The sequence below is a fragment of the Epinephelus fuscoguttatus genome, linkage group LG15, assembly GCF_011397635.1.
Source record: "Epinephelus fuscoguttatus linkage group LG15, E.fuscoguttatus.final_Chr_v1".
In the NCBI taxonomy this organism is placed as follows: domain Eukaryota; kingdom Metazoa; phylum Chordata; class Actinopteri; order Perciformes; family Serranidae; genus Epinephelus; species Epinephelus fuscoguttatus.
This window is the reverse complement of record NC_064766.1, coordinates 30,056,690-30,079,465: the sequence shown is the minus strand read 5'-3', so window position 1 is coordinate 30,079,465 and position 22,776 is coordinate 30,056,690. Positions and strand designations below refer to the sequence as shown.

General features: G+C 42.5%; 1 protein-coding gene across 2 annotated transcripts in view; it reads left to right on the top strand.

Moving 5' to 3' along the window:
• Nucleotides 1-15,674, top strand: part of LOC125902380 (leucine-rich repeat and immunoglobulin-like domain-containing nogo receptor-interacting protein 3) — a 66,494-nt gene extending 50,820 nt beyond the window's left edge. For both annotated transcript variants that reach the window (XM_049598688.1, XM_049598687.1), the window contains exons 3-5: nucleotides 1,398-2,007; nucleotides 4,315-5,058; nucleotides 5,268-15,674. In XM_049598688.1, coding sequence (XP_049454645.1) covers nucleotides 1,453-2,007; nucleotides 4,315-5,058; nucleotides 5,268-5,837 — 1,869 coding nt within the window. In that variant the 5' untranslated portion in view covers nucleotides 1,398-1,452 and the 3' untranslated portion in view covers nucleotides 5,838-15,674. The remainder of the gene's footprint in view (nucleotides 1-1,397; nucleotides 2,008-4,314; nucleotides 5,059-5,267) is intronic.
• Nucleotides 15,675-22,776: the final 7,102 nt, after the last annotated feature.

Genomic DNA, 22,776 nt, shown 5'->3' with positions numbered 1-22,776 from the left:
CCTAGGCCATCAGATATTTACTTTACTTTGTCACATACCTTGACGTGGGATACTGATGCTGAGGGCACCCTTTGGAGTCTCTTTTCTACCAACGTGGAGCTGGTCCCGTTCTGGTTCCTGTACATAATTCTGAACCGTTCAGAGCATTTTCGACCAAAAAGAAATTGATTTAGAGCCAGAAAAGTTAGTTCTCAGCTGGAACCAAACAAAGCAGGTTTTCCTTGACCTGGAGTGTGAACTGTGACAACATCAGTGGGTGTGTCATGTTTTACTGGTTGGAAAGAGAAGATGGAGAAGGCAAAAAAGACGCTGCAGCGGTCACATTAATAGTTGGTCCATGCTTGTTTTTTGAGGTAAAACAAATATCTGTAATAACAGAACAAACGTTTGCAATGCAGTCTGCCATTTTTGGTACTACTGTTTACTCCTGTTGTGCAACGCCCTCCGTTGATGACACATCCTTGATTACAATGGGTCGGATTAAATTTGGTTGAACGCGGGCTGGTTCACTAGGTCCCAAGAATCCTGAACGGAACTGGTTCAAGAACCAGAGCGAATTTGGTGGAAAATAGGGATATGAGACGCTAAATGCTTTCAACTAACTCCAATATTAACCCATGACGCTCAGACCAACTGACCGAGAGAGTCCGCATAGGGCAGGAGGGAGGTTGGCGTAGGAGACAGGACAAACAAACACAGACTTTCACACAAGACACTGCTGTTTGTGTCCCCTGTGAAACAAAAAGTCAGTGCCGTTTTGACGTAACATTATGTAACTTACATCCATCCATACATATTTACGTCATGTAACATACTTATTTTAACCCAAAACATGATGTTTTTTCTAAACCGAACTAGGTAGCTTTGTTGCCTAAATCTAACCATAACTCTTTGATAACTTTAACGTCACCTTCACGTATAAGATCGACTTTCAGCCAGCAGACAGCTGTTCATCACATACAGACGTTAATGGGTACGTATCATAGAGATGCCAAAGGGTGCCTTCGGCGTCTCTGAATGCTTTCTCGCTGAAGACACGATTTCAGCGAGAATATTTGATGACCTGAGATGAAAACATGTTGGCTAGGTAGTTTAATCTATATTCATACATCATCATTCATTGGCTGATTATATTTTGTGTTATTAATCTGAATCTGGAAACTAAAGCTGTCAAACAAATGTAGTGGAGTGAAGAGTACAATATTCCCCTTATATAGTGGAGTAGAAGTATGAAGTCGTAGAAAATTACAATACAAATGTGAAGTACAAGTACCTCAACTGTGTACTTAAGCTCAGAACATGAGTGAATTTTACATTTCATCACTGGCCTCTATTTATTCTTCATTTTTTCTCTTCCTCCCTCTCTCTTTGCTTCTACCCTCTGTCTCGTCTTGCAGGTGCATGGTGCACTGACCCTGCCTGCGACAGGCGAGGAGTCAGAGGACCAGGGCCATGATTGGCTCTCCTGGCCCTGGTGGGCGTGCCTTAGTGCCATGGCCAAGGGTGTGGCAGTGGGTCCTGGCTGCTTCTCTGGTTGCCGTAATAACCTTGACGCTGCCAGGAAGTAGCCAGGCCTGCCCGCCACGGTGCGAGTGCTCGGCTCAGCTGAGGTCAGTGTCGTGCCAGCGGCGGCGGCTCACAAACATCCCAGAGGGCATCCCCACCGAGACACAGCTTCTGGACCTCAGCAAGAACCGGCTCCGCTGGGTGCAGTCAGGCGACCTGGCACCGTACCCGCGACTGGAGGAAGTGGACCTCAGTGAGAACCTCATCGCCACATTAGAGCCCAATGCCTTCGCCACCCTCCAGAGTCTTAAAGTGCTGAAGTTAAGGGGGAACCAGCTGAAGCTAGTGCCCATGGGGGCTTTTGCCAAGCTGGGCAATCTGACCAGTCTGGACCTGAGTGAGAACAAGATGGTGATTTTATTGGACTACACCTTCCAGGATCTGAGGAGTCTGAAACATTTGGAGGTGGGAGACAATGACCTGGTTTATATCTCCCACAAGGTAAGCTCTCCTGCATCTCATTATTGTGTAACTGAACTGGATGGAAAAACACTTAATTTAATTTTTTAAAATAAGAAAAAGGAAAAGGGACAGAAATTAGATCCCAGACAAATCACACTTTCATGATAGTAGTGGAATATACTTTGTGCTTCTGATTAAAGAGTAATGCCAAGCAGCTATTTGCCAGTCACACTGCCTGTAGCAATGCCTGCTTTGGCTCTGAAATATGTAGTTCAGCATTTGGAGAAATGGTCTTGTTCACATTCTTGCCAAGTGTTAGATGAGAAAATTGATACCACGCTAAAGTCTGTATGCTAAATATGAAGTTACAGCCAGCACCTGGTTAGCTTAACTTAGCTTAGCAGTTAGTCTGGGAACAGAGGGAAATAATTAACATGTTTGATCTCATTTGTTTTATTTGAGCAAAAACTGGTTTTATGAGGGGCTGTGTGTGAGTGTGTTTATTGCTTGGGTGCAGTGACTTCCTGGAGTCTGCAGGTTGCTTGGCAACCTCATGGTGACAGCAACACTCCTGGCAGCAAATTTATTTTTTGCTAGGTTGGAGAAAGTGTGACCCTCCTTACTCTGCCTTTAATTGGCTTACTCTGACATTCATAAGCCCAGTTCAGACCAAAGATTCGCAGTGAGACGAAACTGTTTTAGAAGGTTACAGAGAAAGGTTGCAGCGGTCTGAGGTGGCCAGTCTGAGCTCAACTGCAACTCGGCTGGTTAAATCACCGGTGGCTAGTTTAAGAACATAAGGCACGTCACTTGTTTCAACAGCCAATCTGTTTGTAGGGTAGTCCAGTTGTTAATCTGATGCTTGTTTTGTTTCTGTTTTTCGCCATTTCATCACGACTACAAATGCACCTGTGGCCAGTATCTCACTATCACTATCCTCATTCATATTTTAAGAAGCTACAAATTATATCCGGCCACAAAATAAGCCTGGAAAAACTGGAAATCAAAACAGAGAGTTGTTGCATTGAGATGATACACCATCTCATATATTTGCATTGTTGTGAAGTGCAGAACGGCACATTGCAAATAGTTGCAAGTTTCAACTTGTCTTGTCGCAAATCTTTGGTCTGAATCAGCCTAGCCAGTCTCACTCCTCTTGCCTCAACTCAAACAACCCAATCAAAAAAGGCAACGAGCACTGGCCAATCAGAAGGAGAGTAGGGCGGGTTATACTTTCACCATCCTAGGAAAAGACATTTATCTCCTGTGAGGCAGATTTTGTCACCTTCTGACAGTCATGCTAACTGTTTCCCCTTGTCTCCAGTCTTAATGCTAAGCTGACTAACTGGCTGCTATCTGTAGCCTCATTTTTAACCATTGAACTATTCCTTTAACGAAGGAAGGTGATGTTTATCATTAAAAAAAGAAAGCAAAACTGAAGCTTTAGCAATACATGAAATATTTTATAACTTGTGCTTGTATCATTATAATAGACCTTCCTGTTGTTGTCATCAGTTAAGTACACTCCATCTATCTTCTGTTTGTATAAAGATATACGGTGCAGGATTTTCCTTATAAAAAAAAAAAAAAAAAAAAAAGAATACAGACTCATACAAAGGTCATCCCTCTCGATCATCATTTATGACCCACTATTAGTGTGTGGCGGTGTATTTTTCTGCAGAGACTGTGCCCTCTGTCTGTATTTTCTTATTTTCTTCTTATTTTTCTGTGCTCTGGATGTTTATGGACGTGTACCCTGATAGTCCTTCGGTGAGGTCGGGTCCCAGTGAGGTCAGGACAGTTCATGAACAGCAAGCATCACAAGAAACACAGCGCTGAATAAACTCAGATATACCCAGTGATAGCAATGTGGGCTGCCAAATAAACTGGCCAGATTCTGGGGTGCCATTCATCCCAAGTTTAAGCTGAGTCAGCAGCCAGACGCAGCCCAACATATTTCTTCCAGTGTGCAGAGTGTGGGCTGATGCTGGGCCAGGTCATTTTTGTCAGCAGCTGGAATTGAGGCAGGTCATTTGGCCCAATTAATCTTGAATCTCACAGAGTCGGTATCCCTACCTGGCCTGACTTATTTCGTCTGGCGTGCTGAGCTTGGGCCGATGCTGGTCCAGGTCATTTTGGCTACCTGGGTAGTGAGACAAAACCAAACAAGAGTGAGTCTTGAGTAGGCTTTCAATTTTGCTAGCGAGCGTGTTTACAAACAGCAACCGACTATCCTCCATAGTGCACCTTTAACATAAAACAGAATACTCACTGCTGACCATGACGCATATATGTAAAATAAATCTCATTTTAAGTTTTAAAACCCTTCATCTCCCTCATTCTCAGGCGTTCTCAGGGCTGCTGGGGCTGGAAGATCTCACAATAGAGCGCTGCAACCTGACATCCATCTCCGGCCAGACGCTGTCTTACCTGCGCAGCCTGGTCACCCTTCGCCTCCGGCACCTCAGCATCATCGCCCTGGAGGACCAGAACTTTCGCAAGCTCTCCAACCTGCGGGGTCTGGACATCGATCACTGGCCGTACCTTGAGTACATTTCCCCACTAAGTTTCCAGGGCCTGGACCTCCACTGGCTCTCCATCACCAACACCAACATCACCTCCGTCCCCTCCGCTTCCTTCAAGAACCTGGTGCACCTCACCCACCTCAACCTGTCATACAATCCCATCACCACACTAGAGCCCTGGGCCTTCAAAGACCTGCTGAGGCTGAAGGAGCTCATCATGGTAAGCACAGGGTTGACGACAGTGGAGCTCCACGCCCTCGGAGGCCTTCGACAGATCCGGGTCCTCAACTTTTCCTCCAACGACCTGCAGACTCTGGAAGAGGGCTCCTTCCACTCTGTCAACAGTCTGGAGACCCTCAGAGTGGATGGGAACCCCCTGATGTGTGACTGCCGTCTGTTGTGGATCCTGCAAAGACGCAAGACCCTCAACTTTGACGGCAGAGTGCCCGTGTGTGCGGGGCCGGTGGAGGTGCAAGGGGTCAGCCTCAGCACCTTCACCGATTCTGCACTCTTCGATCACTTTACATGCCAGAAACCTAAGATACGCAACCGTAAGCTGCAGCAGGTAATGATGATGATCACATTCAGGTTTGATATTTAGCAAGAAATGAATAAATGCTCATGATTTCATTACTGAAGTTACTCTGCTTCTACAAGCACAGAAAGTTTGTTCTGTAATAGTGCCAGATTTAGTTGTGTATATATATTCCCCTGTGTTTTTCTGACTCTGCTGTTTTTATTCGTCCGTGCACTCCTTTCCTCCACCTCCCACAGGTAATAGCGCGTGAGGGCCAACCGGTGAGTTTTCTGTGTCGAGCTGAAGGAGAACCTGCACCTGCTATTGTCTGGATTTCCCCACAGCGCAGACGGATCACAGCCAAGAGTTCAGGGCGCATTACTGTTCTCCCTAGTGGCACCCTGGAGATCCGCTACGCCCAGCTTACTGACAGCGGAACATACATCTGCATTGCCAGTAACGCCGGAGGCAATGACACCTACTTCGCCACACTCACAGTGCGTGGCCAGCCGCTAGATGCCGCCTCAGCCTTCTTTCTCAACCGCTCGCTGTACAGCGGCGAGTTCTTCAACGACACAAATCTGAACAGCACACGCGTTTTCCTCAAATTCACCTTGGACCTGACCACCATCTTGGTCTCCACGGCAATGGGTTGCATCACCTTCCTGGGGGTGGTCCTCTTCTGTTTCCTGCTGTTGTTCGTGTGGAGCCGGGGACGCGGCCAACGCAAGAACAACTTCACAGTGGAGTACTCCTTCCGGAAATCTGAACCCGCCACTGGCGGCTCCTCAGGAGGGACCAGGAAGTTCAACATGAAGATGATATGAAACAACGCAGCCAGGGGTCCCTCAGGGGAGGCATGAGCACGTCCCAAAAACGTGTTTGACACACGCAAACACACACAGCCACTGACTCGCAAAGAAGTGTGAAAGCACAATATAAGTTTCTGTCTATGGCTCCATTCAAAATTGAGCGCCCACATTAAAACTGGAGCCATGGCTTGATTTGATTTGATTTGTGAATGAAAACAAAACGACCCTGATCTCTCTGCCCCTCAGTGATTTTATTCAGCTTGTGGTGAAAAACCATGTGAATGACACGGCAAAGAACTACAGCATTGACAGATTTAAGAGCTACTTGTGGTCCATGCTTAACAAGAATGATCAATTCAAGAATTATAGGAGTTAAGTTTTTGAAATTGGCATTATTACTAAGCTGTGGGATGCTGGTAGTCCTGTCTCTCTGTTACATTACTGAGATAATGAAAAAAAAGATTTCCTCTTTCATTTAAATTTCCCTTTACTGTATTCTGTGCAGTCTGGGATTTTAAAAGAAATGTGATGCGGGGAGATCTGATTACCGTCCATTTATAGCATCTGTAGCTATGCTCCTCTAAAGTCTGCCGTGTTAAGAATCATGTAGAAATGCAGCTGAGAGTTAAGTTGTTCAAACCTTCAAATAAAACAAATTGTTTTGAAAAACAGTTTGAATATGTTTTTCTATCGAGCATGTAACAGCCTCCTTAATCTAATCTGACCACGGCTGAACAGTGAGGAGGGTTCTTCATTAGCATTATCATACATCATTTGTTTTAATGAACAAAAGCTTAATGGATGTAAAATACAATCTGATAATAACACCTGATAAGAAGCAAAATGGATTTGGACCGAAGATTCGGCCTTTTTCTTCTTTGTGAGATTTTGCGACAACGTTAGCTGTGTGAGTTTGGGACGAGCACACTGGCCAAGAGCTGGCGTGGCTGCCCGTGGCCCGGAGGGTTTGGTTAGGAAGTCAAGCCCACCGGACACGGGCAGCCACAGTAACTATAGCAACCAACACAACAGAGAGCAACGGGGACGGGGCTGGTGGCCGCAGGAGGGTCGCTGGGTAGAAGAGGAGAGGGGAAAAAAGAAGTCCCTACATCACAAGCTCCGTTCATGCTCTTTCATCCACAGGAGAGGCTCAACCTGCCGGCCCACCCTCCGTCCCTGCCCCTCTGCTGTGTTGGTGGACGCCTGACCTTCCCAGCGCTGCCAGGGGGGAGCAGCCCGGAGAGTTGGGTCATACTCAGAGGCAGACAGAGGACACGCTGTCGGGGTCTTCACATAAACACACATTCTAGTGCACATAGCAACACATGTACAGCACCTTTTCTCAGGAGAAGTGAAACAATTAGCCTCCAGAGTGAGTGTAAGCACACATACATGCTCTGTTAAAGATATAACATTCCAGCAATACTGTATGTAGAGCCATAAAGCCAAAATTCATTCTCTAAGAGAGAACTGATGTAAATGTTTGAGTGAAGAAACAAAGCCATAGTATGTGTAGGTTGTTTTCTTTTTATACAGTAGAGTAATGTGTGCATGATTCAGTTATATAATAATAATTATTGCTACTGCCATCTTACAAGCTGGTGTGATGATCATAAGACCATCTGCTGTCGCTGGGCTTGCATAAAGTTGCACCCCATAACACACACACACACAAACACACACATACATAGAAGTGGCAAAGCCTCATCAAGGTTTCTTAGATTGATAGCAACAACAATCACAGTTACACATTAATAAACATACAAACTGATGAAGCTCGTGACGCCGACTGCTGTCTCTCTCTGTCTCTAAGACGGTCGGTGTGCGAATGTCTCTGCCCCCCTAGCCCAGTGCATCCCCCCCTCCTCAACCCTACCCCACCCACACACACACCCCCACTGGGTCCTCCTTTGGGAGGGGTCCCTGGCTGGAGACCGAGGATTCAAAATGTAAATGAAGTCGTGTTAACCCTACCCACGCCATGTGCATCGTATAGTGGAGAGTAGTACTGTGGTTTTAAAAAACAACAACAAAAAAAATTTACAACAAAAAACTTTCTTTGAAGTGTTCTGTTGATTCTTGTTTGTCCTCCATTTTAATTTCCTCAGTTGCTGTTGTTCTCCGTGACCTTTTGGCTGTTTACCGTTTTAAAGTTCCCCATCCTCTGTGAGGGGCTGTTCTGTTCTCAACACCCAAAAAAGTTCTCACGCAGCAGACAGTGCTCGTGGCATTTCACATCTCAGCGTGCACATCAGCCAGAACCAGGCAGAGCGATATTTCAATCAATGGTTCCTAAACTAGTGTCACATGTTCAACTGGGGATGTGCCAAGATGATAAATAAGATGAGAAAGAGAAAAAACAACTTAGCTCTGCTGCACTAAATTATTCAATTATAGAATAGTTTTAGCTTCTCTGGAGTCGATGCACCAGCTCTTTGTAACGTAACCTAGTTAAAAGTGTTAAGTAGAGATTTACCAATCACTAGATTTAATTGCTGGCACCCAACAAACAATTTCTTACTTTGAGATTGCTTGAACCTTTAATATTTACACACGTAACAGCCAGGTGTAACTGTTGTATAGCTAACTGAATCATGTGACCTGTTCACAGTGAAGAGTTTAAGAGCTAACAGAGTATGGTTGACATATTTAACCTGACACTTGATCCAAATGCTGTTTGATTATAACTTAAACTGGGAGTTTTTTACCCAATATCCCTTAAATTCAGAGGTGTGAACTCACGACATATAACAAGTAAGAATAGAGTCACAAACTTGATGATTTTAGAATCAGCAAAATCAAAAAAACTAACTCAACTTGACTCGTTACATCACTTGGACTTGAGCCTTTTGACTTGAAATAACTTGATCTCTTCTCCCTAAGCCCAAAGATTAAACAAAATGTTGTTTAGAAATGTGCTACAAATCATTTCATTTCCCTTAATTTCCGGAACCAACGATTAACAGTAACACTATTCATTCCTAGCAAGTCGCCACTTTATTCCGCAGATCCACTTTGTTTAAACCAATCCAGCAACATCCAATCAAGTTGCAGGCGAGAACCATAAAGGATTTACATTACCAAGCACCAGTTCAGTGAAGAACACCTCGTCATAGATGGAAATACATTTATGTTTGGTGCTGAGGGCTCCACTATTGAAGTGCTCTCTGGATTAGACAAGCAGCATGCTAAACCAAAACAGGGAGTGCAATGCATTACATTTGGTAAAGAGCATATTGTAACTTGTTCAGGACTTGAAACTTGGAATTTTAGGACTTGGGACTTGACTTAGGACTTATCAGTCTTGATTTGAGTGCAGAAAATTGAGACTTACTCATGACTTGCAAAACAATGAGTTTGTCCCACCTCGGCTAAAATTACCAAACATTATGCTGATGATGTCACGTTAACACAATCAAATATTTAAGATTATTTTATACGGCCAATTCCAAAACACATTTAGCGACGCCTGCGAGCTCGTTCAGGCAGTCGACTCCAGCTGCACTGATTGATACACACGTCATACGTCACTCCCAATATGTCATCTACAAAACACACCCTCACAATTTGGCAGTCTATTTAAGCTGCAAAATCTTCCCAGCTCTATCTTTGCATGGTCTATGTCGCTCAGTTAGCACCACCTCCACCCCAGCATCCACCTCCAGGCTCCTGGAGGGGGGGGGGGTATTTAATCATCACTCCCCAGTATCCCCCAAACTCAACCTACATTTACAGATGACCAACAATTTAATATAGTGTTTGCCACTTTAGTTAATAACATCTAAAGCTTAGTGACAGATTTATATACAGCTGGTGCCTTTCACTTCACTGACGTGCAATATATCATGAGGAGCACACATTGCGTCATTTTAGGGGTCATGCTGTAGAAAGTAGGGACCCACTCGTGTGAAGCACCTCGACATTGTATAAAGGCAAGTTTACGGTTTGGAAATAATTTGCCCCAGGTAAGAGAGAACCTCAAACTCTCCAAACTTTTGCAAAATAAATCCTGCAAACTCCATTTTCGTCCCCAGTGAGGGATGATGAAACCACGGCTTCTGTGTCAGGATGAATAACTCAGCAGCTGTTAAAGATTCATGAGGCCGAATGAGAATAGATGAACAAATTGGCCTGTTTTTTTTTTTTTTGTTTTTTTTTCTTCATTCCCTTTAACAGTGTCAGCGGCCATTTCTGTGTTGAGAACAGGACGTCACCCTCATGGATGTCTCCTCTCCCTGAGCTGACCCTTTTGTGTTTCCATTCCCTGGTATTTCTCAGTGGAAACTACGTTTTAGAAGACAGTGAGAATGTCTGTAGTGATTGTCGATGGTGTTATTGTGCAAACATCAATCACAAATGTAAGCGTAGATGAGGGTGTGTTTTCGTTTTATCTTCTTCTTCTCCTTCTCCCCCTCTTTGCCGTCCTCCTCCCCTCTTCCCGTTCCCTGTCTTCTTAACATTTCCACCCCTCGTTGTCCCTGTTCACAGTATTAGGCTGGATTATGGTTGTGTGGTAGTAGACACGTGTTCTGTGTGGTCGGTGTTGTCGTGTTATGATTTGTTGCTCCTCGTGATGTCATCCAACACGGAGCAGTGACTGGATCAGTGGAGACAAAAGATGAAAGGGGTGACCCAGGTTCCCTAAAAAAAGAAAAAAAAACATTGGTTCCCATTTCACGCCCTACTCATTCCCGAAAACCACTTCTGGAACTTTCCCCGCTCTGCTCAGTGCCGCTCTGGGATCTTTCTCTGGCTATGAAACCCCACGGACTGTACTGTATGTATTTTCTCTGATGATATCTTGTCACACTTTAACTTACAAATGTAGAAAGGGGGGTTGGGTTGTTTTAATACCGTGACTTTGAGCCTACACTCACTTTCTGCCTACTGTGGAGTCATTTTGTCAAGGAAGCAGCTCATTCACTGAAAACAGACATTTTTCATGTTGGTCAGGGTTGAAAATAAGCGCCTGTGTCTCTTCAAGCCCCACGAGTCCTTGAATGCCTTCCTGTCCCCTCCAGCTTCAATTTCCTGCCAGAGATCCATTATCAAAGGCTTTAGAAATACGTTAAAAATTTTAATTGATGGAGACTTTGCCAAACAATTGTTCAGCAGCTCTCTCGTTTTATTTAACGGTGCCAGTACACATGGCTTTGCAGCCAAGCCATTGCCTCAGTCTGGCTGTCAGACTCTGTGTGTTTGTAGATACCACACGAGCTTGAGCTTGATTCATCTCCTCTGCCGTGATACTTGAGAAAGTAGGCTGAGTGATCCCCGCGCTCCCTCCTCCGGTTCGCCCTTGCCTGGGGTTGGTGTACTGTAGTCTAGACGCCCCATTTACAACAGCAGCAGCAGCAACTGCAGCAACAACCATTCCTTCCGCTGGGGACCTCTTCAAAGACGCACACCAAAATAAGACAAAGCCTTTGGCAGCAATGATCATGGCGTCATTACCAGCCAAGCCAGAATTATTCCTTTTTTTATTATTATCATAATTTCCTAATGTTTCAGTTGTATTTCTCAATTGAAGGACCAGCCCTCTTTGCTGTTGTCTCACTATTTGGCCAAGACGACTGCATTTCTACGTGCATTTTCTTGGTTTCATGTCATTTCTGGCTCCATATTAGCTCTAAATGAATCCATCTCCGACTCCAGATCCTACAGCTGCTGTTGCGATTGGATTAGACTTGAGTTGAATTATCAGAGCTGAGAGGAGCAGTAATGGGATGACGGAGAAGTGAGCTCGGGTGATTGGGTGATTACTTGGCTTATTAGTCCCATTTCCATAACAGACCTCGCAGAACAGTGTCTCACGCCAAGACTGGAGGCTGAATTCATGGTGTCATTTTACCTTTTATTTGATAGAGATATTACATATGGTAGTTTCCTTGAATTGGAGATGGTGATGCAAAGCAGTCGCTGTTAACTGACATTCAGGTATAATGTGGCAGAGCATTGCTGAAGGATTGTTTAAAGCACCTTGAACAGACAAATGCTTCATCTTAACCTTGACCAGACAAATTCCACTGCCCCCCTTTCTATGTGGCAATACTGACCCCAAGTGGTCAATGTGAGTAACAGCAACAAATGGGACCATACTGCCGATGCTGATGTACCAGTGTTATTATGTGGTGGGGAAGATAAAACAACAGCTCTGGGTCTCATACAGTGAAACACTAAAGAGAGCAAATTGACTGTTAGCTTCATGAGTCAGTGCTTTACTGATTGTTTTTCTTATAGCCATAGCGTGACCTCCTCTCCGCTGTGGGTGTCTGGGGGCGATGTTTGCCCTCAGCCACCTGTGAGGGAGTAATAAGGAGAGGCCTCCATCTGATCAAAAGCAGCAGTTCTGACCTGGTTTGCTGGGACTCAGTCTGTAGATTGAATAAATACTTTCTGACGCCCCCTCCGCCAGTCTCACGACAAACAATAACAAACCATGATAAAACGTAACAGCATCATTCTTTCTCTGTATTTGACTGAGAGCTGATCGGCAAAACGGTCGGTTCCTCACAATAGAGAAAACAAAACTTTCTTTCTTGTGGTCTTAGCAGGTTTAATCTATGCATGCCTTTTGTATACAGTGATTGGTCTTGCCAAACTCTCACCTACACTTGTACGGAGAGCTATGGGTGCCATTGTTGCTGGCCATGGGACTGGTTGAAATAGACTTCTTGTAAGAGCAGGTGGGACCATTAAAGGGGACCTATTATGCTCATTTTCAGGTTCATACTTGTATTTAAGGTTACTGCTAGAACATGTTTACATATTTAAATCTTAAAAAAAAAAAAAAAAACTTCCTCACTGTCTGTGATGGATCACCTGTTTTCACACTGAAATGCTCTGTTTGTTTCTTTAAGCCCACCTCCCAAAAAAGGCCATTCTGTTCTGACTCATCAACGTTTCCTGACCGTATTTTGACATCTTTGCACTGTCACTGCAGCCGGAGAATGACTAAGGATAGTGGCACTTTTTTACCATGACTGGGGAGAATATTAAAAACACTAGCAGCCCAGATTAGGCTAAATGTTTCCCTGATGTTAGCATGTAGCTACATGTACGAGGAATGACTGTAATGGAAACTAGAGACACTGTTATTGTCAAAATCTCAGAAAAAGCTTTTAAACACAATCATGTTTTGCTGAGAATATGGTCCGAAATCAGGGAGAGTTTCACAACATAAGCGAACAAAGTTACACATTTCCTTGACAATAGCATGTAGCTACATGTACCATTGTACTTGCAGCCGAGGAATGACTGTAATGGAAAAATAGCGATGCGCTTTACCGTAAAAATCACATAAAAAAAGCTTTTAAACATTATCAGACATGTTTTGATGGGAATATGATCTCAAATCAGTGAGAAATTTCTATCATTGGCAACCAAGTTTACATGTTTCCCTGATATTAGCTTGTTGCTACATGTAGCATTGTAATTGCAGCAGGGGAATGACTATCAGAGCATAGTGGCACTATCTACCATGAAAAATCAACAAGAAAAGCTTCTAAACACAACTGGACATTCCATGGGAAATATGATCCAAAAATTGGGGAGAAATTTACAACATTAGCAACTGAGTTTACATGTTTCCCAGATGTTAGTATGTACCTACATGTTTTTAGCGGTGTATTTGCAGGAGAGCAATGACTGTGATGGATAATAGCAACAATTTTTACTTTGAAATATCACCAATAAAAGCTTCTAAGCACAACCAGACATGTTCCAGCAGGAATATGATCCAAAATCAGGGTGAAATTTATATCATTGGCAACCAAGTTTACATGTTTCCCTGATGTTAGCATGTAGCTACACACATTGATTTGCAGCTAGTAAATGACTATTACAGAGAATAGCAGCACTTTCTAACATGAAAAATCAACAATAAAAGTTCCAAACACAACCGGACGTGTTCCATGAGGAAGATGACCCAAAAATTTACAACATGGCAACCTAGTTTACATGTCTCCCTGACATTAGCATGTAGCCACATGTTTGTTTATAGTATACTTGCAGCCGAGGAAGGACTGTAACAGAAATTGTTGTCAATTTTTAACATGAACGATCACCAGTAAAAGCTTTTTAACAAAACCAGAAATGTTCCAGCAGGAATATAATCCAAAAATTGGCAAGAAAAACGTTGGCATCCAAGTTAACACGGTTCCTTGACATTAGCATGCAACCACGTGTTTGTTAGTAGTGTACTTGCAGCCTAAGAAGGAGTGTAATGGAAAATATTTTAACATGAAAGATCACCAATTAAGGCTTCTGAGCACAACCAGACATGTTCCAGCAGGAATTTGAACCAAAATCAGGGGAAAATTAGCAACCTTGGCAACTAAGTTTACATATTTCCCTGATGTTAGCATGTGGCTACATGTAGCAGTGTAGGCTACATAATGTAAACACTGGCAGTAGTGCACCCGGAGCAGATGAAAAAGAAATCTGTCACCAAAAAAAAACGTTCGTATGGTAGATGGTAGAAAACTTTAGTTTCTTTGCTAATGGGGATTACTTCTACATACATTTACCTCATCATTTGAAACTTTGGCCACATGTGATTTAAACATCCTTCATTGTAACACCATAAGGCACAAAGTACAGAGAAGCATAATAGGTCCCCTTTAAAGTGTTTTTAATGTGGTACAAATTAAAGCCAGGGGCGAGTAATCACCTGCACCTGCATTCACGAATATTCAAAGAAGCGTGCATCTTACAAAAGAAGCATTTGTTTACTTGGGATGATTGTACTTTTACACATATCTATCCACACACAGAGGATGTGTAAGCTGTAGATAAAATGATTGATATTCCAAGCAGGATGGTGGGACTGATCAATGCTGTATGGGGATAGGATTATTAATGGCATACTTTCATTGATCTGTCTTGAACCTTGCCACTCTCCCAGAATCCCTCTGGAGCAGGAGGAGGCGTACAGAGCTCTTACAGACCTGGTTGGCACTCATTCCTAGGTTTCCACATTAAGATGATTTTCCTCTTTTAAGAACGAGATGGTGCCAGATTTCGACTATTTTTTCTCTCCCAGGTCTGAGCTGATGTAACGCTGTCTTACCTCTCCTGCTCTTCAGAGGAAGCTGTCATTACGGTATAGCTCTGTATTTGTTGGAGCCCTCTAATGGAAGATATAGTTTATTTCTCAAATTTGGCTGGGGTAAATGTATTCCCTCTTCTCTCACTGTCTTTCTCTCTCCTTCCTCTCTCTGTCTTCTCTCTCTCTTACTGTCTCTATCAACTTGGCACCGACCTCGTTAAACATTTCAGAACATTTTTCATCGATCACTCTTAGTTTTTGCGCTAATGCACATTTGTTCCCTGTTGACACGGTCGTTACCGACTCCTGAAACCTAGGAATGGGTGCTGAGCGCTCCAATTAAATGCAGAGCTATCATAAAGACAAGTTGTTCGGCTTGTCAGATTGAATAATGTCCTCTAATCAATCATTAATGCGTATGACTGGCTCATAATAGAGTCTGTTATACAGTAAGCATCAAATTTGGACTCTCATCCTCACTGGCTGCAGGAACATCGGACTGTACCTAAATTATAACATTTAAATCTGTGTGGATCCTTGGATGTGAAGAACAGAACCTGTACATATTAGATCTATTAGCCATATCATGTCATCAAATCTGTAGACCTCCTTGCCATGTCTGACAGAGGAAAATGACTGTTGAACTGTAAATAGTGTAGGTATAGTAATATAGGATTTAACTGCTGCTTCTTTTCTCCAGGGATCACCCATGTTTTGCTCAGTCCCATGGCTGCTTGGTCTCAAAGGGAAGGATGAGACAATAATGTACTTGTCTATAAAACACATATGAGTTCTTTTTTTATTTCAATGTATGTTTTATATACTGTCTGTCTTGTAAATGAACTCCTTTTTCGTCATAAAAGCATGATGTGACTCTGTCAGAAGTGTCCCGTGTGTCTCTTCTCGTTACCTGCCTGTGTCGCCAGTGGCTCAAAACAATGAAACACTCACACACAAGCTACACCACACGGCCAATATGATTGTCTAACATTTTTTTCAAAAACGAGGTATTAATATATTGTTTTAACAGCCTTCAATTCTCCGTGAGGTTCTTCCACAAGATTCTAGAGCCTGGTCTTATTCAGAAGTCGTTGAAATCCGTCTCTTGGGCACTGACTTGTGGCGTCAGAAACCAACCAAAGAAGACGTCCTTCAACGTCAGCATGATAACACGGCCACTTGCCATTATAGTTTAACTACACCTGGCAGTGTCAGGGGAAAGGCAGCGGGGCAAAGACGAAGGTTAAGGCTGCAAAAGTCCAACTGGGGTGGGAGGGAGGGGTAGTGGATTGGTCCAACAAACACCGACTTTCACCCGAGAGAGTGATGTTTGCATCCCGTAAGATTCTAAAGCCAAACCCTGTTCTTTCTTACTAAACCCAACCACTTCATTACGTTGCCTAAACCTAACCACGTGTTTTTGTTGCGTAAACCCAACCATGTGTGTTTGTTGTTGCTGGCAAGAAAACATCAATTTGCGGTGTTGTAGTGCTTTTATTTTGAAAGAGACTGTATGTAAACGTTAAACTTAATGTGAAAACAGAAGTGCATTTTGAAAGAAGACAATGCATGTAAGAGGCAGAACTTGACACGGTGTCCCAGAACATCAACAGCCAACACACCCAGGGTACCTTTCATGTCGTATCTAGACGTGGAAAGTCCATGACCAAATGTCGATATGTGGCGGAGTCGGAGTGAGAATGTGTTGGATTTTAGAACCCGGCTGCTCCCATTGAGTTACAACAGTGGTCCCCAGTCTGAAGGGACCCCTTTTCTATTATTTAGCAGACTGAGGACCCTGTATAAGTGACAAATATTTCATATTATATCGATGCATAACAATACCAGTACAGAACAGCCTAAATGCTACAGTTAACCCAAATAGTGAACGCAGTAACTGCAGGAAGTTTGTGTAAAAAGAGCAAGAGAAGAGATGAGTTTTCCTGATATTTTTAGTAACATTTTGCACTATTCGCTCTCTGTATTATTTTTTTTAAATGTTATTTTAAACAATCATTTTTGATAAATTCATTTTTTCTTTTCCCTGACACTTGGCCATTGTCCTGTTAGCTATTTGGTTGTTTTAACTGCACACTTTTCTAACACAGGATGAGGTTATTTAGCAGCGAGTGAAGGCTCTGTGTTCAGGTCTTCACTGTGTCCTTATCCTGTGAGATTTTTTTAAAGTTTATATTTTAAATAATAATCTAAACTTAACTTAAAAGTAACAGTTTCATTTAGTTCTCAATTGCAGAAATGAATGAAATGCTGAGATATACTGTATATTTGAAAAGAAAATGTATCTTTCACTGCTTAAAGTCAAGAAAGCCTTTCGACCCCCCTGAAGCGTTGGTGACCCCAAGTGCAGATTGGGACGCCCAGATTGGAAACCAGTGAGCTACAAGACCATCAGTGAGGTCAGGCATTTGGTGCAAGTATGAGGCCCAATCAGTTTTAAATAAATGAGAAATTATGATGTAAATAGATATGATTAAACACACACACACAATATTTAAAGCTGATGTTTAATTTGAAGTTGATGGAGACCAAAGAAAGAGGTAAAAGAGAGTAAATGTTTGGCTTATGTTCACCAGTAAAACAAAAACACAACTCTGCACGAATAATAATGTTGCATCATAACTGCTGGATGTGTAACTGTTAGCCATTAAGTTTGCCATATCTCCTTGCTGTCTCCAAGTGGCCATAAAATTGGTTTAATATCACCATTAAAGATTGTTATTGTATTATTTTATCCTGCTTCTTTCACAGAAACAAAATCCAATAGGCCTCTTTATTTAAATCCACCACATTTTATTTCAAATAAGTCATCTTTGTGAAGACTGATTTATTTCAAAATGCCAATCATCATCACAAAGTCTTTGTCTGTTAAAAGAAACAGGCCAGAGCCAGTAATGTTGATTGGCTGTTGCTTCAGACTTAATGAATGGACAGCCAGTCACATAACCGTCTCTGCCTCGTTTGTCTTGATTGACAAAGGCTGGATCTGGGCTGATTTTGAATATGTAGCGTGTTCACTCTAGAAACATGACAAGATAAATCTAAAAGCAGACAGTACTGAATACAGTCTGTACTGTTGCTGTATTCACACAAGGAAATGGAGGAGAAGCTCACAGCTGGAGAACAATTGAATAAATTGGGTGGAGGTGAAACAGCTCCAACATATCTGGGAAAACAGAAGAGTAAGTAATAACTCTTATATACTTACACTGTGGATTAAGAATACACCGATGTTTTATAGGCAGATTCAAATATCTTCACACTCAATGTATCATTAAATTTACAAGTACAGGATTTAATATCCTCTTACAAGAATCTCTTTCCTGGCAGCATTGAGAAAACTTTGAAATGATCTTTCAGTGAAAATAGTAAAGGAATACTTCAGCCCACAGATGATGATTTTTATAGTCGTAACCTGTTGCATTGAATTCATGAAGAAAACTTCTTGCATCACTACATTGAACGATGAATCCAAAAACAAAGAAAATTCTTGATGAATTGGAGTAAGAAGCGTCCACGTTTAACAATGGCAAAACTAGATCAAAACATCTGTTTACAAACTAACTAATCCAAGTCTTATTTATCCAGTCGTACGCTCAGTACTTCCCAAACGCATGCACTTTACTTAAACCTTCTACTATTTAAAACACTCCTGCATAAACAGAGAAGGCGCACTACTCATCTGTGTGTGAGAATTATGCAAAAGTGTTGAATAGGAACCTCTTGGTGAAAAGTCATGGGTTTTCAGTTGTACAGAGCATATGCCTGGATGTTTTGTGTGAGTTTGTGAGCAGATGTTCTGATCCTTATACTCGAATACGTCTAGAATGCTTTTGGATTCTTCGTTCACTGTGGAGGTGTGCAAGAAAAACATAGCGTAATACAGCTTGTGTAACTGACATACAAATGATCATTTGGGGGTGAAATATTCCTTTTACAGGATTTAGTATTTCCTCCCTAAAACATCAAATTAAAACCCCTGAAAACTTGGTTTTAGATCCGATGTATTTTTTCTACAACATGAATACATAATCACTAAAGAAGCAGCAATAATTAAGTTAAGCTCAGGTTTTCTGAGGGTGGGGTAAGATGCATTTAGGGGACCTCAGTGTTTCTAAAATCCAAGCTAAGGCCTTGATGCTGTATCTCAGTGGTTCCCAACCAGTCCAGCCAGGGGGTCCAGATTTCTCCTTAGTCATTAGTTCAAGGTCCACACAGCGTCATACTTGCGTTTGGCCATGTTGTGGAGCTAGTTTGCTGTCTCTGTCAAGTAGCTGTCCATTAGTCACTCACTCTACAGCAAGACACCTTGAAAATAAACGCTCTGTGCTGGAAATTCAATGTACTTAGAAATTAAGTGTGTTTTTACAAACGTGACATGTCCGTGAGTCACTTGAAGTCCATTAAGAGCAAACCACTTTTGGACCACGACCCACCAGTTGGGAACCACTGCTGTAGATTTCCTGCAATCTGGATGGAGAAACAGCCCCATACCAGCAGTACAGGGTGCACATACTTCCTATTTGACACCAGCAGATGGCAACAGAGCACCAGTAAGAAACCATCACACAGAAAATGAAGTCAGTCAGCCAATTGCTTGTTTCTTTATTTGTTTTAGTCAAAACACACAATTTAACCATACTGGTTTTTACTTGGTGTATTATTTGTTCCAGTTATTATTACTTGAGTCTCCCTCCACAGGCTGAAGGCAGACCAACGTGACTGACAGACTCACTGTGTCACTGGGAGATGAAGATCAGAAGAACGGCTCTCTGGTTGACCATCGTGTGTGTGTGTGTGTGTGTGTGTGTGTGTGTGTGTGTGTGTGTGTGCAGGCGTTTGATCAACATCTTCGATTAGATGTCCACTTAACAAGTCAGACCCCCACCTCCTCCATCGTGGACGGGGGAGGGTCCTGGGTGTCTCAGCCCCAACCGTAAAGGTCACTCTGCAGAGGTTAAAGGTGACCACACACACACACACACACACAAACTCACACACTGATTTCTCTGAGAACCATCCTTCCTCCTCTCCTCCCATTTCTCCTGTCCAGTCGTTTTCTCTGCCCTCCTCCATCGCTCTCTTTCTCTCTCCCTCCTTCTTCTTTTTTTTTGTCTCTGCTCTATTTGAAATTGATTGTCTTCTACCATCACAAAGACACTTGGTTCTGATTGATTGATTGGTAAGGGAAGAGGGAGAGAACATCGACACTGGGGCTTCCAGAGCTCTGAGGAAAAAAGCAAATGACGCCATTTTGATGCACTGGAAGAAACCCGTATTTCAGCTGCCTGGCTGTCTGTTTGTTTATGCTTCTCCCAAAGCAGACAAACACCCAGGCCGATCGAATTTAGATTAAATACAGATGAGCTGAAATACAGGAACGAAACAAGAGAAACTCACACGCACACTCACACCTGTGTGATGTGATGAAACAAAGGGTAGATACAAATACAGACATGGAGGTGTGGAGACTATTCCCACACAAAGGGACGGGCTACAACAGGAGGAAAGACACACAGCGATGAAGCTGGTACACGTACAAATACACAGATTTTATACAAACAGCACATAAAAGACACAGAGCTAAAAACAATGTCCTCGGAAACCAAAACCCAGTTGTTGTTTCCCTGTTTCTCCCCCTCTCCTCCACCTGTAGAGGTACAGTTCATCCTGCAGTTTATATACACTTATATAATATCCATGCATAAAAGAATCGCTCGTCCCAACCCTAATGACAGAGGTGCTTTGGTTGGTTCTCTTTTTTTTAATATGGGAATCACTTTAACACACATAGGAAACAATCTTCAAACACAAAATTATCCAAACAGAAATTAATGCGTCCTTGATGTGTCATTTTCACCTTGGTCTTAAACAATTTTTTCAACTACGTCTTGTATCCGTTATCTTGTTTTCTTCCTCCCACACTGCTACATCATCATCATCATGTATTTTCCTATCTGTTCATTTATATCCTATATGCTTTTAATCTTTCTCTTAAAGGAGTACTTCACCCTCAAATGATCAGTTGTGTATCAGTTACTCAGCCTGTGTTACGTTGAATTCGGGAAGAAAACACTGTTTTTCTTGCATGTCTACATGGTGAACGAAGAATCCAAAAACAAGCCTGGTCTCACTCTCAACCAATCAAATACCAACGTTTTGTCAGTGTCCCTCAGCGTTAGACACAGAGGCAGCCTTTATCAGCGGTATGAGACGCACCAGGCTGTGGCGTTCTTTGACATTCCAAGCAACTGCTGTTGTATAAAAAGCGAGAAGTCCGCATGGGGCGGGAGAGAGGGAGGGTGGATGAGTCAGATAAACTCCAGACTTTCACCTCAACCTGGTGTCACTCAGAAGTCGCCGAAATCTGGCACTTGGGCAGTGACTTCTGGCGTCAAACACTGACAAAAAAGCCATCTTTTAATGTTGGCACGATACACAGCCAAGCGCCGTTATAGTTTAAGGGAAAACGCAGCGGGCCAAGAACGAAAGTTAAGGCTGCGAAAGTTCACGTAGGGTGGGATGGAGGAGTAGCGGATGGGTCAACAAACACAGACTTCCACCCGGGAGTGTGGTGTTTGTGTCCTGTAAGATTTTAAAGCGAAACGCTCTTCTTTTTTCCTAAACCTAACCACATGTTTTTGTTGTTGAGGGAATAAAGAAAACATCAATTCGCGCTGTTGTACCGACGTTGCGTTTATTTTGAAAGAGACTGTATGTAAACAGTAAATTTCCTGTCAAAACTGAAGTGTATTTTGAAAGAAGACAATGCATGTAACAGGCAGAACTTGACACGGTGTCCCAGAACGTCAACAACCAACGCTCCCAGGGTACCTTTCACATCGTATCTAGTCCATGACCAAACGTCAATATATGACGAGGTCGGAGTGAGAATAACGTGTTGTTCACTCAGGAGCCCGCTGTTTGTGTCCCGTGTGAAACCAAAAGTCATATGAGTTATTCTAATAACAACGTGGTGTGCTAGTATTTGTAGTATACTATGCTAGCGACGTGTCACATGACGTGACATTACGTTGGTAACAAACAAGCCAAATCATGATGTTTTTTCTAAACCTAACCACATTCTCCTTTTTTTGCCTAAACCTAAAGAAGTAAACGTAAAAACAAAGTGTTAATTATTTTAAAAAGAGACTGTATGTATTTACCAAGCAGAAACGGTACATTACCTGTGAAAACTGGCAATGTACAATGTATGTTGTCCCTGAACATCTGCAACTGACACAAGAGGTACCTAGCACTTCATATTTTGACATGCAGGGTCACTGACCAAGCATCAATATTTCACAAGTTGGGAGTGAGAACGTGTTGAAAAAACGGAGAAACTTTAACATGAATTAAAGTCATAGGGGTTCACGTTTAACAACAGCAAAACACTTCCGCATAAACAGCGCTGGCATTGGTGTTTTGATAGTTTTGCTGTTGTTACACTTGGACCCCAATGACTTCAATTAATCTTTTTTTTTGTCTCTGGATTCTTCGTTCACCGTGGAGGCATGTGAGAAAAATGAAGTGTTTTCCCCCAAATTAAACGCAACACCGGGTGAGTAATTGATTGACAAAGATCATTTAGGGGGGAAGTATTCCTTTAACTCCAAAAGGACAACGTGCAAACCTACAAACAATAAATAAACCGTCTCAAAAAAGTCAAACCATAAGACAGCTTATACTGCACACGCTCCTTAAAATAAATAAAAATAAATTACTTTAAAAAAAAAAAAAGGAACAATCATTTTGCTGTGACTTTAATGTCACTCTCATTGCTAAACATTGTCATTATTGTTTCACTACATTAACCTTTACAATAAAGATTTGAGGTATATCAAGATGAATTGTCTACACATGCCTGCCTCGTTGTGATGCTACCCT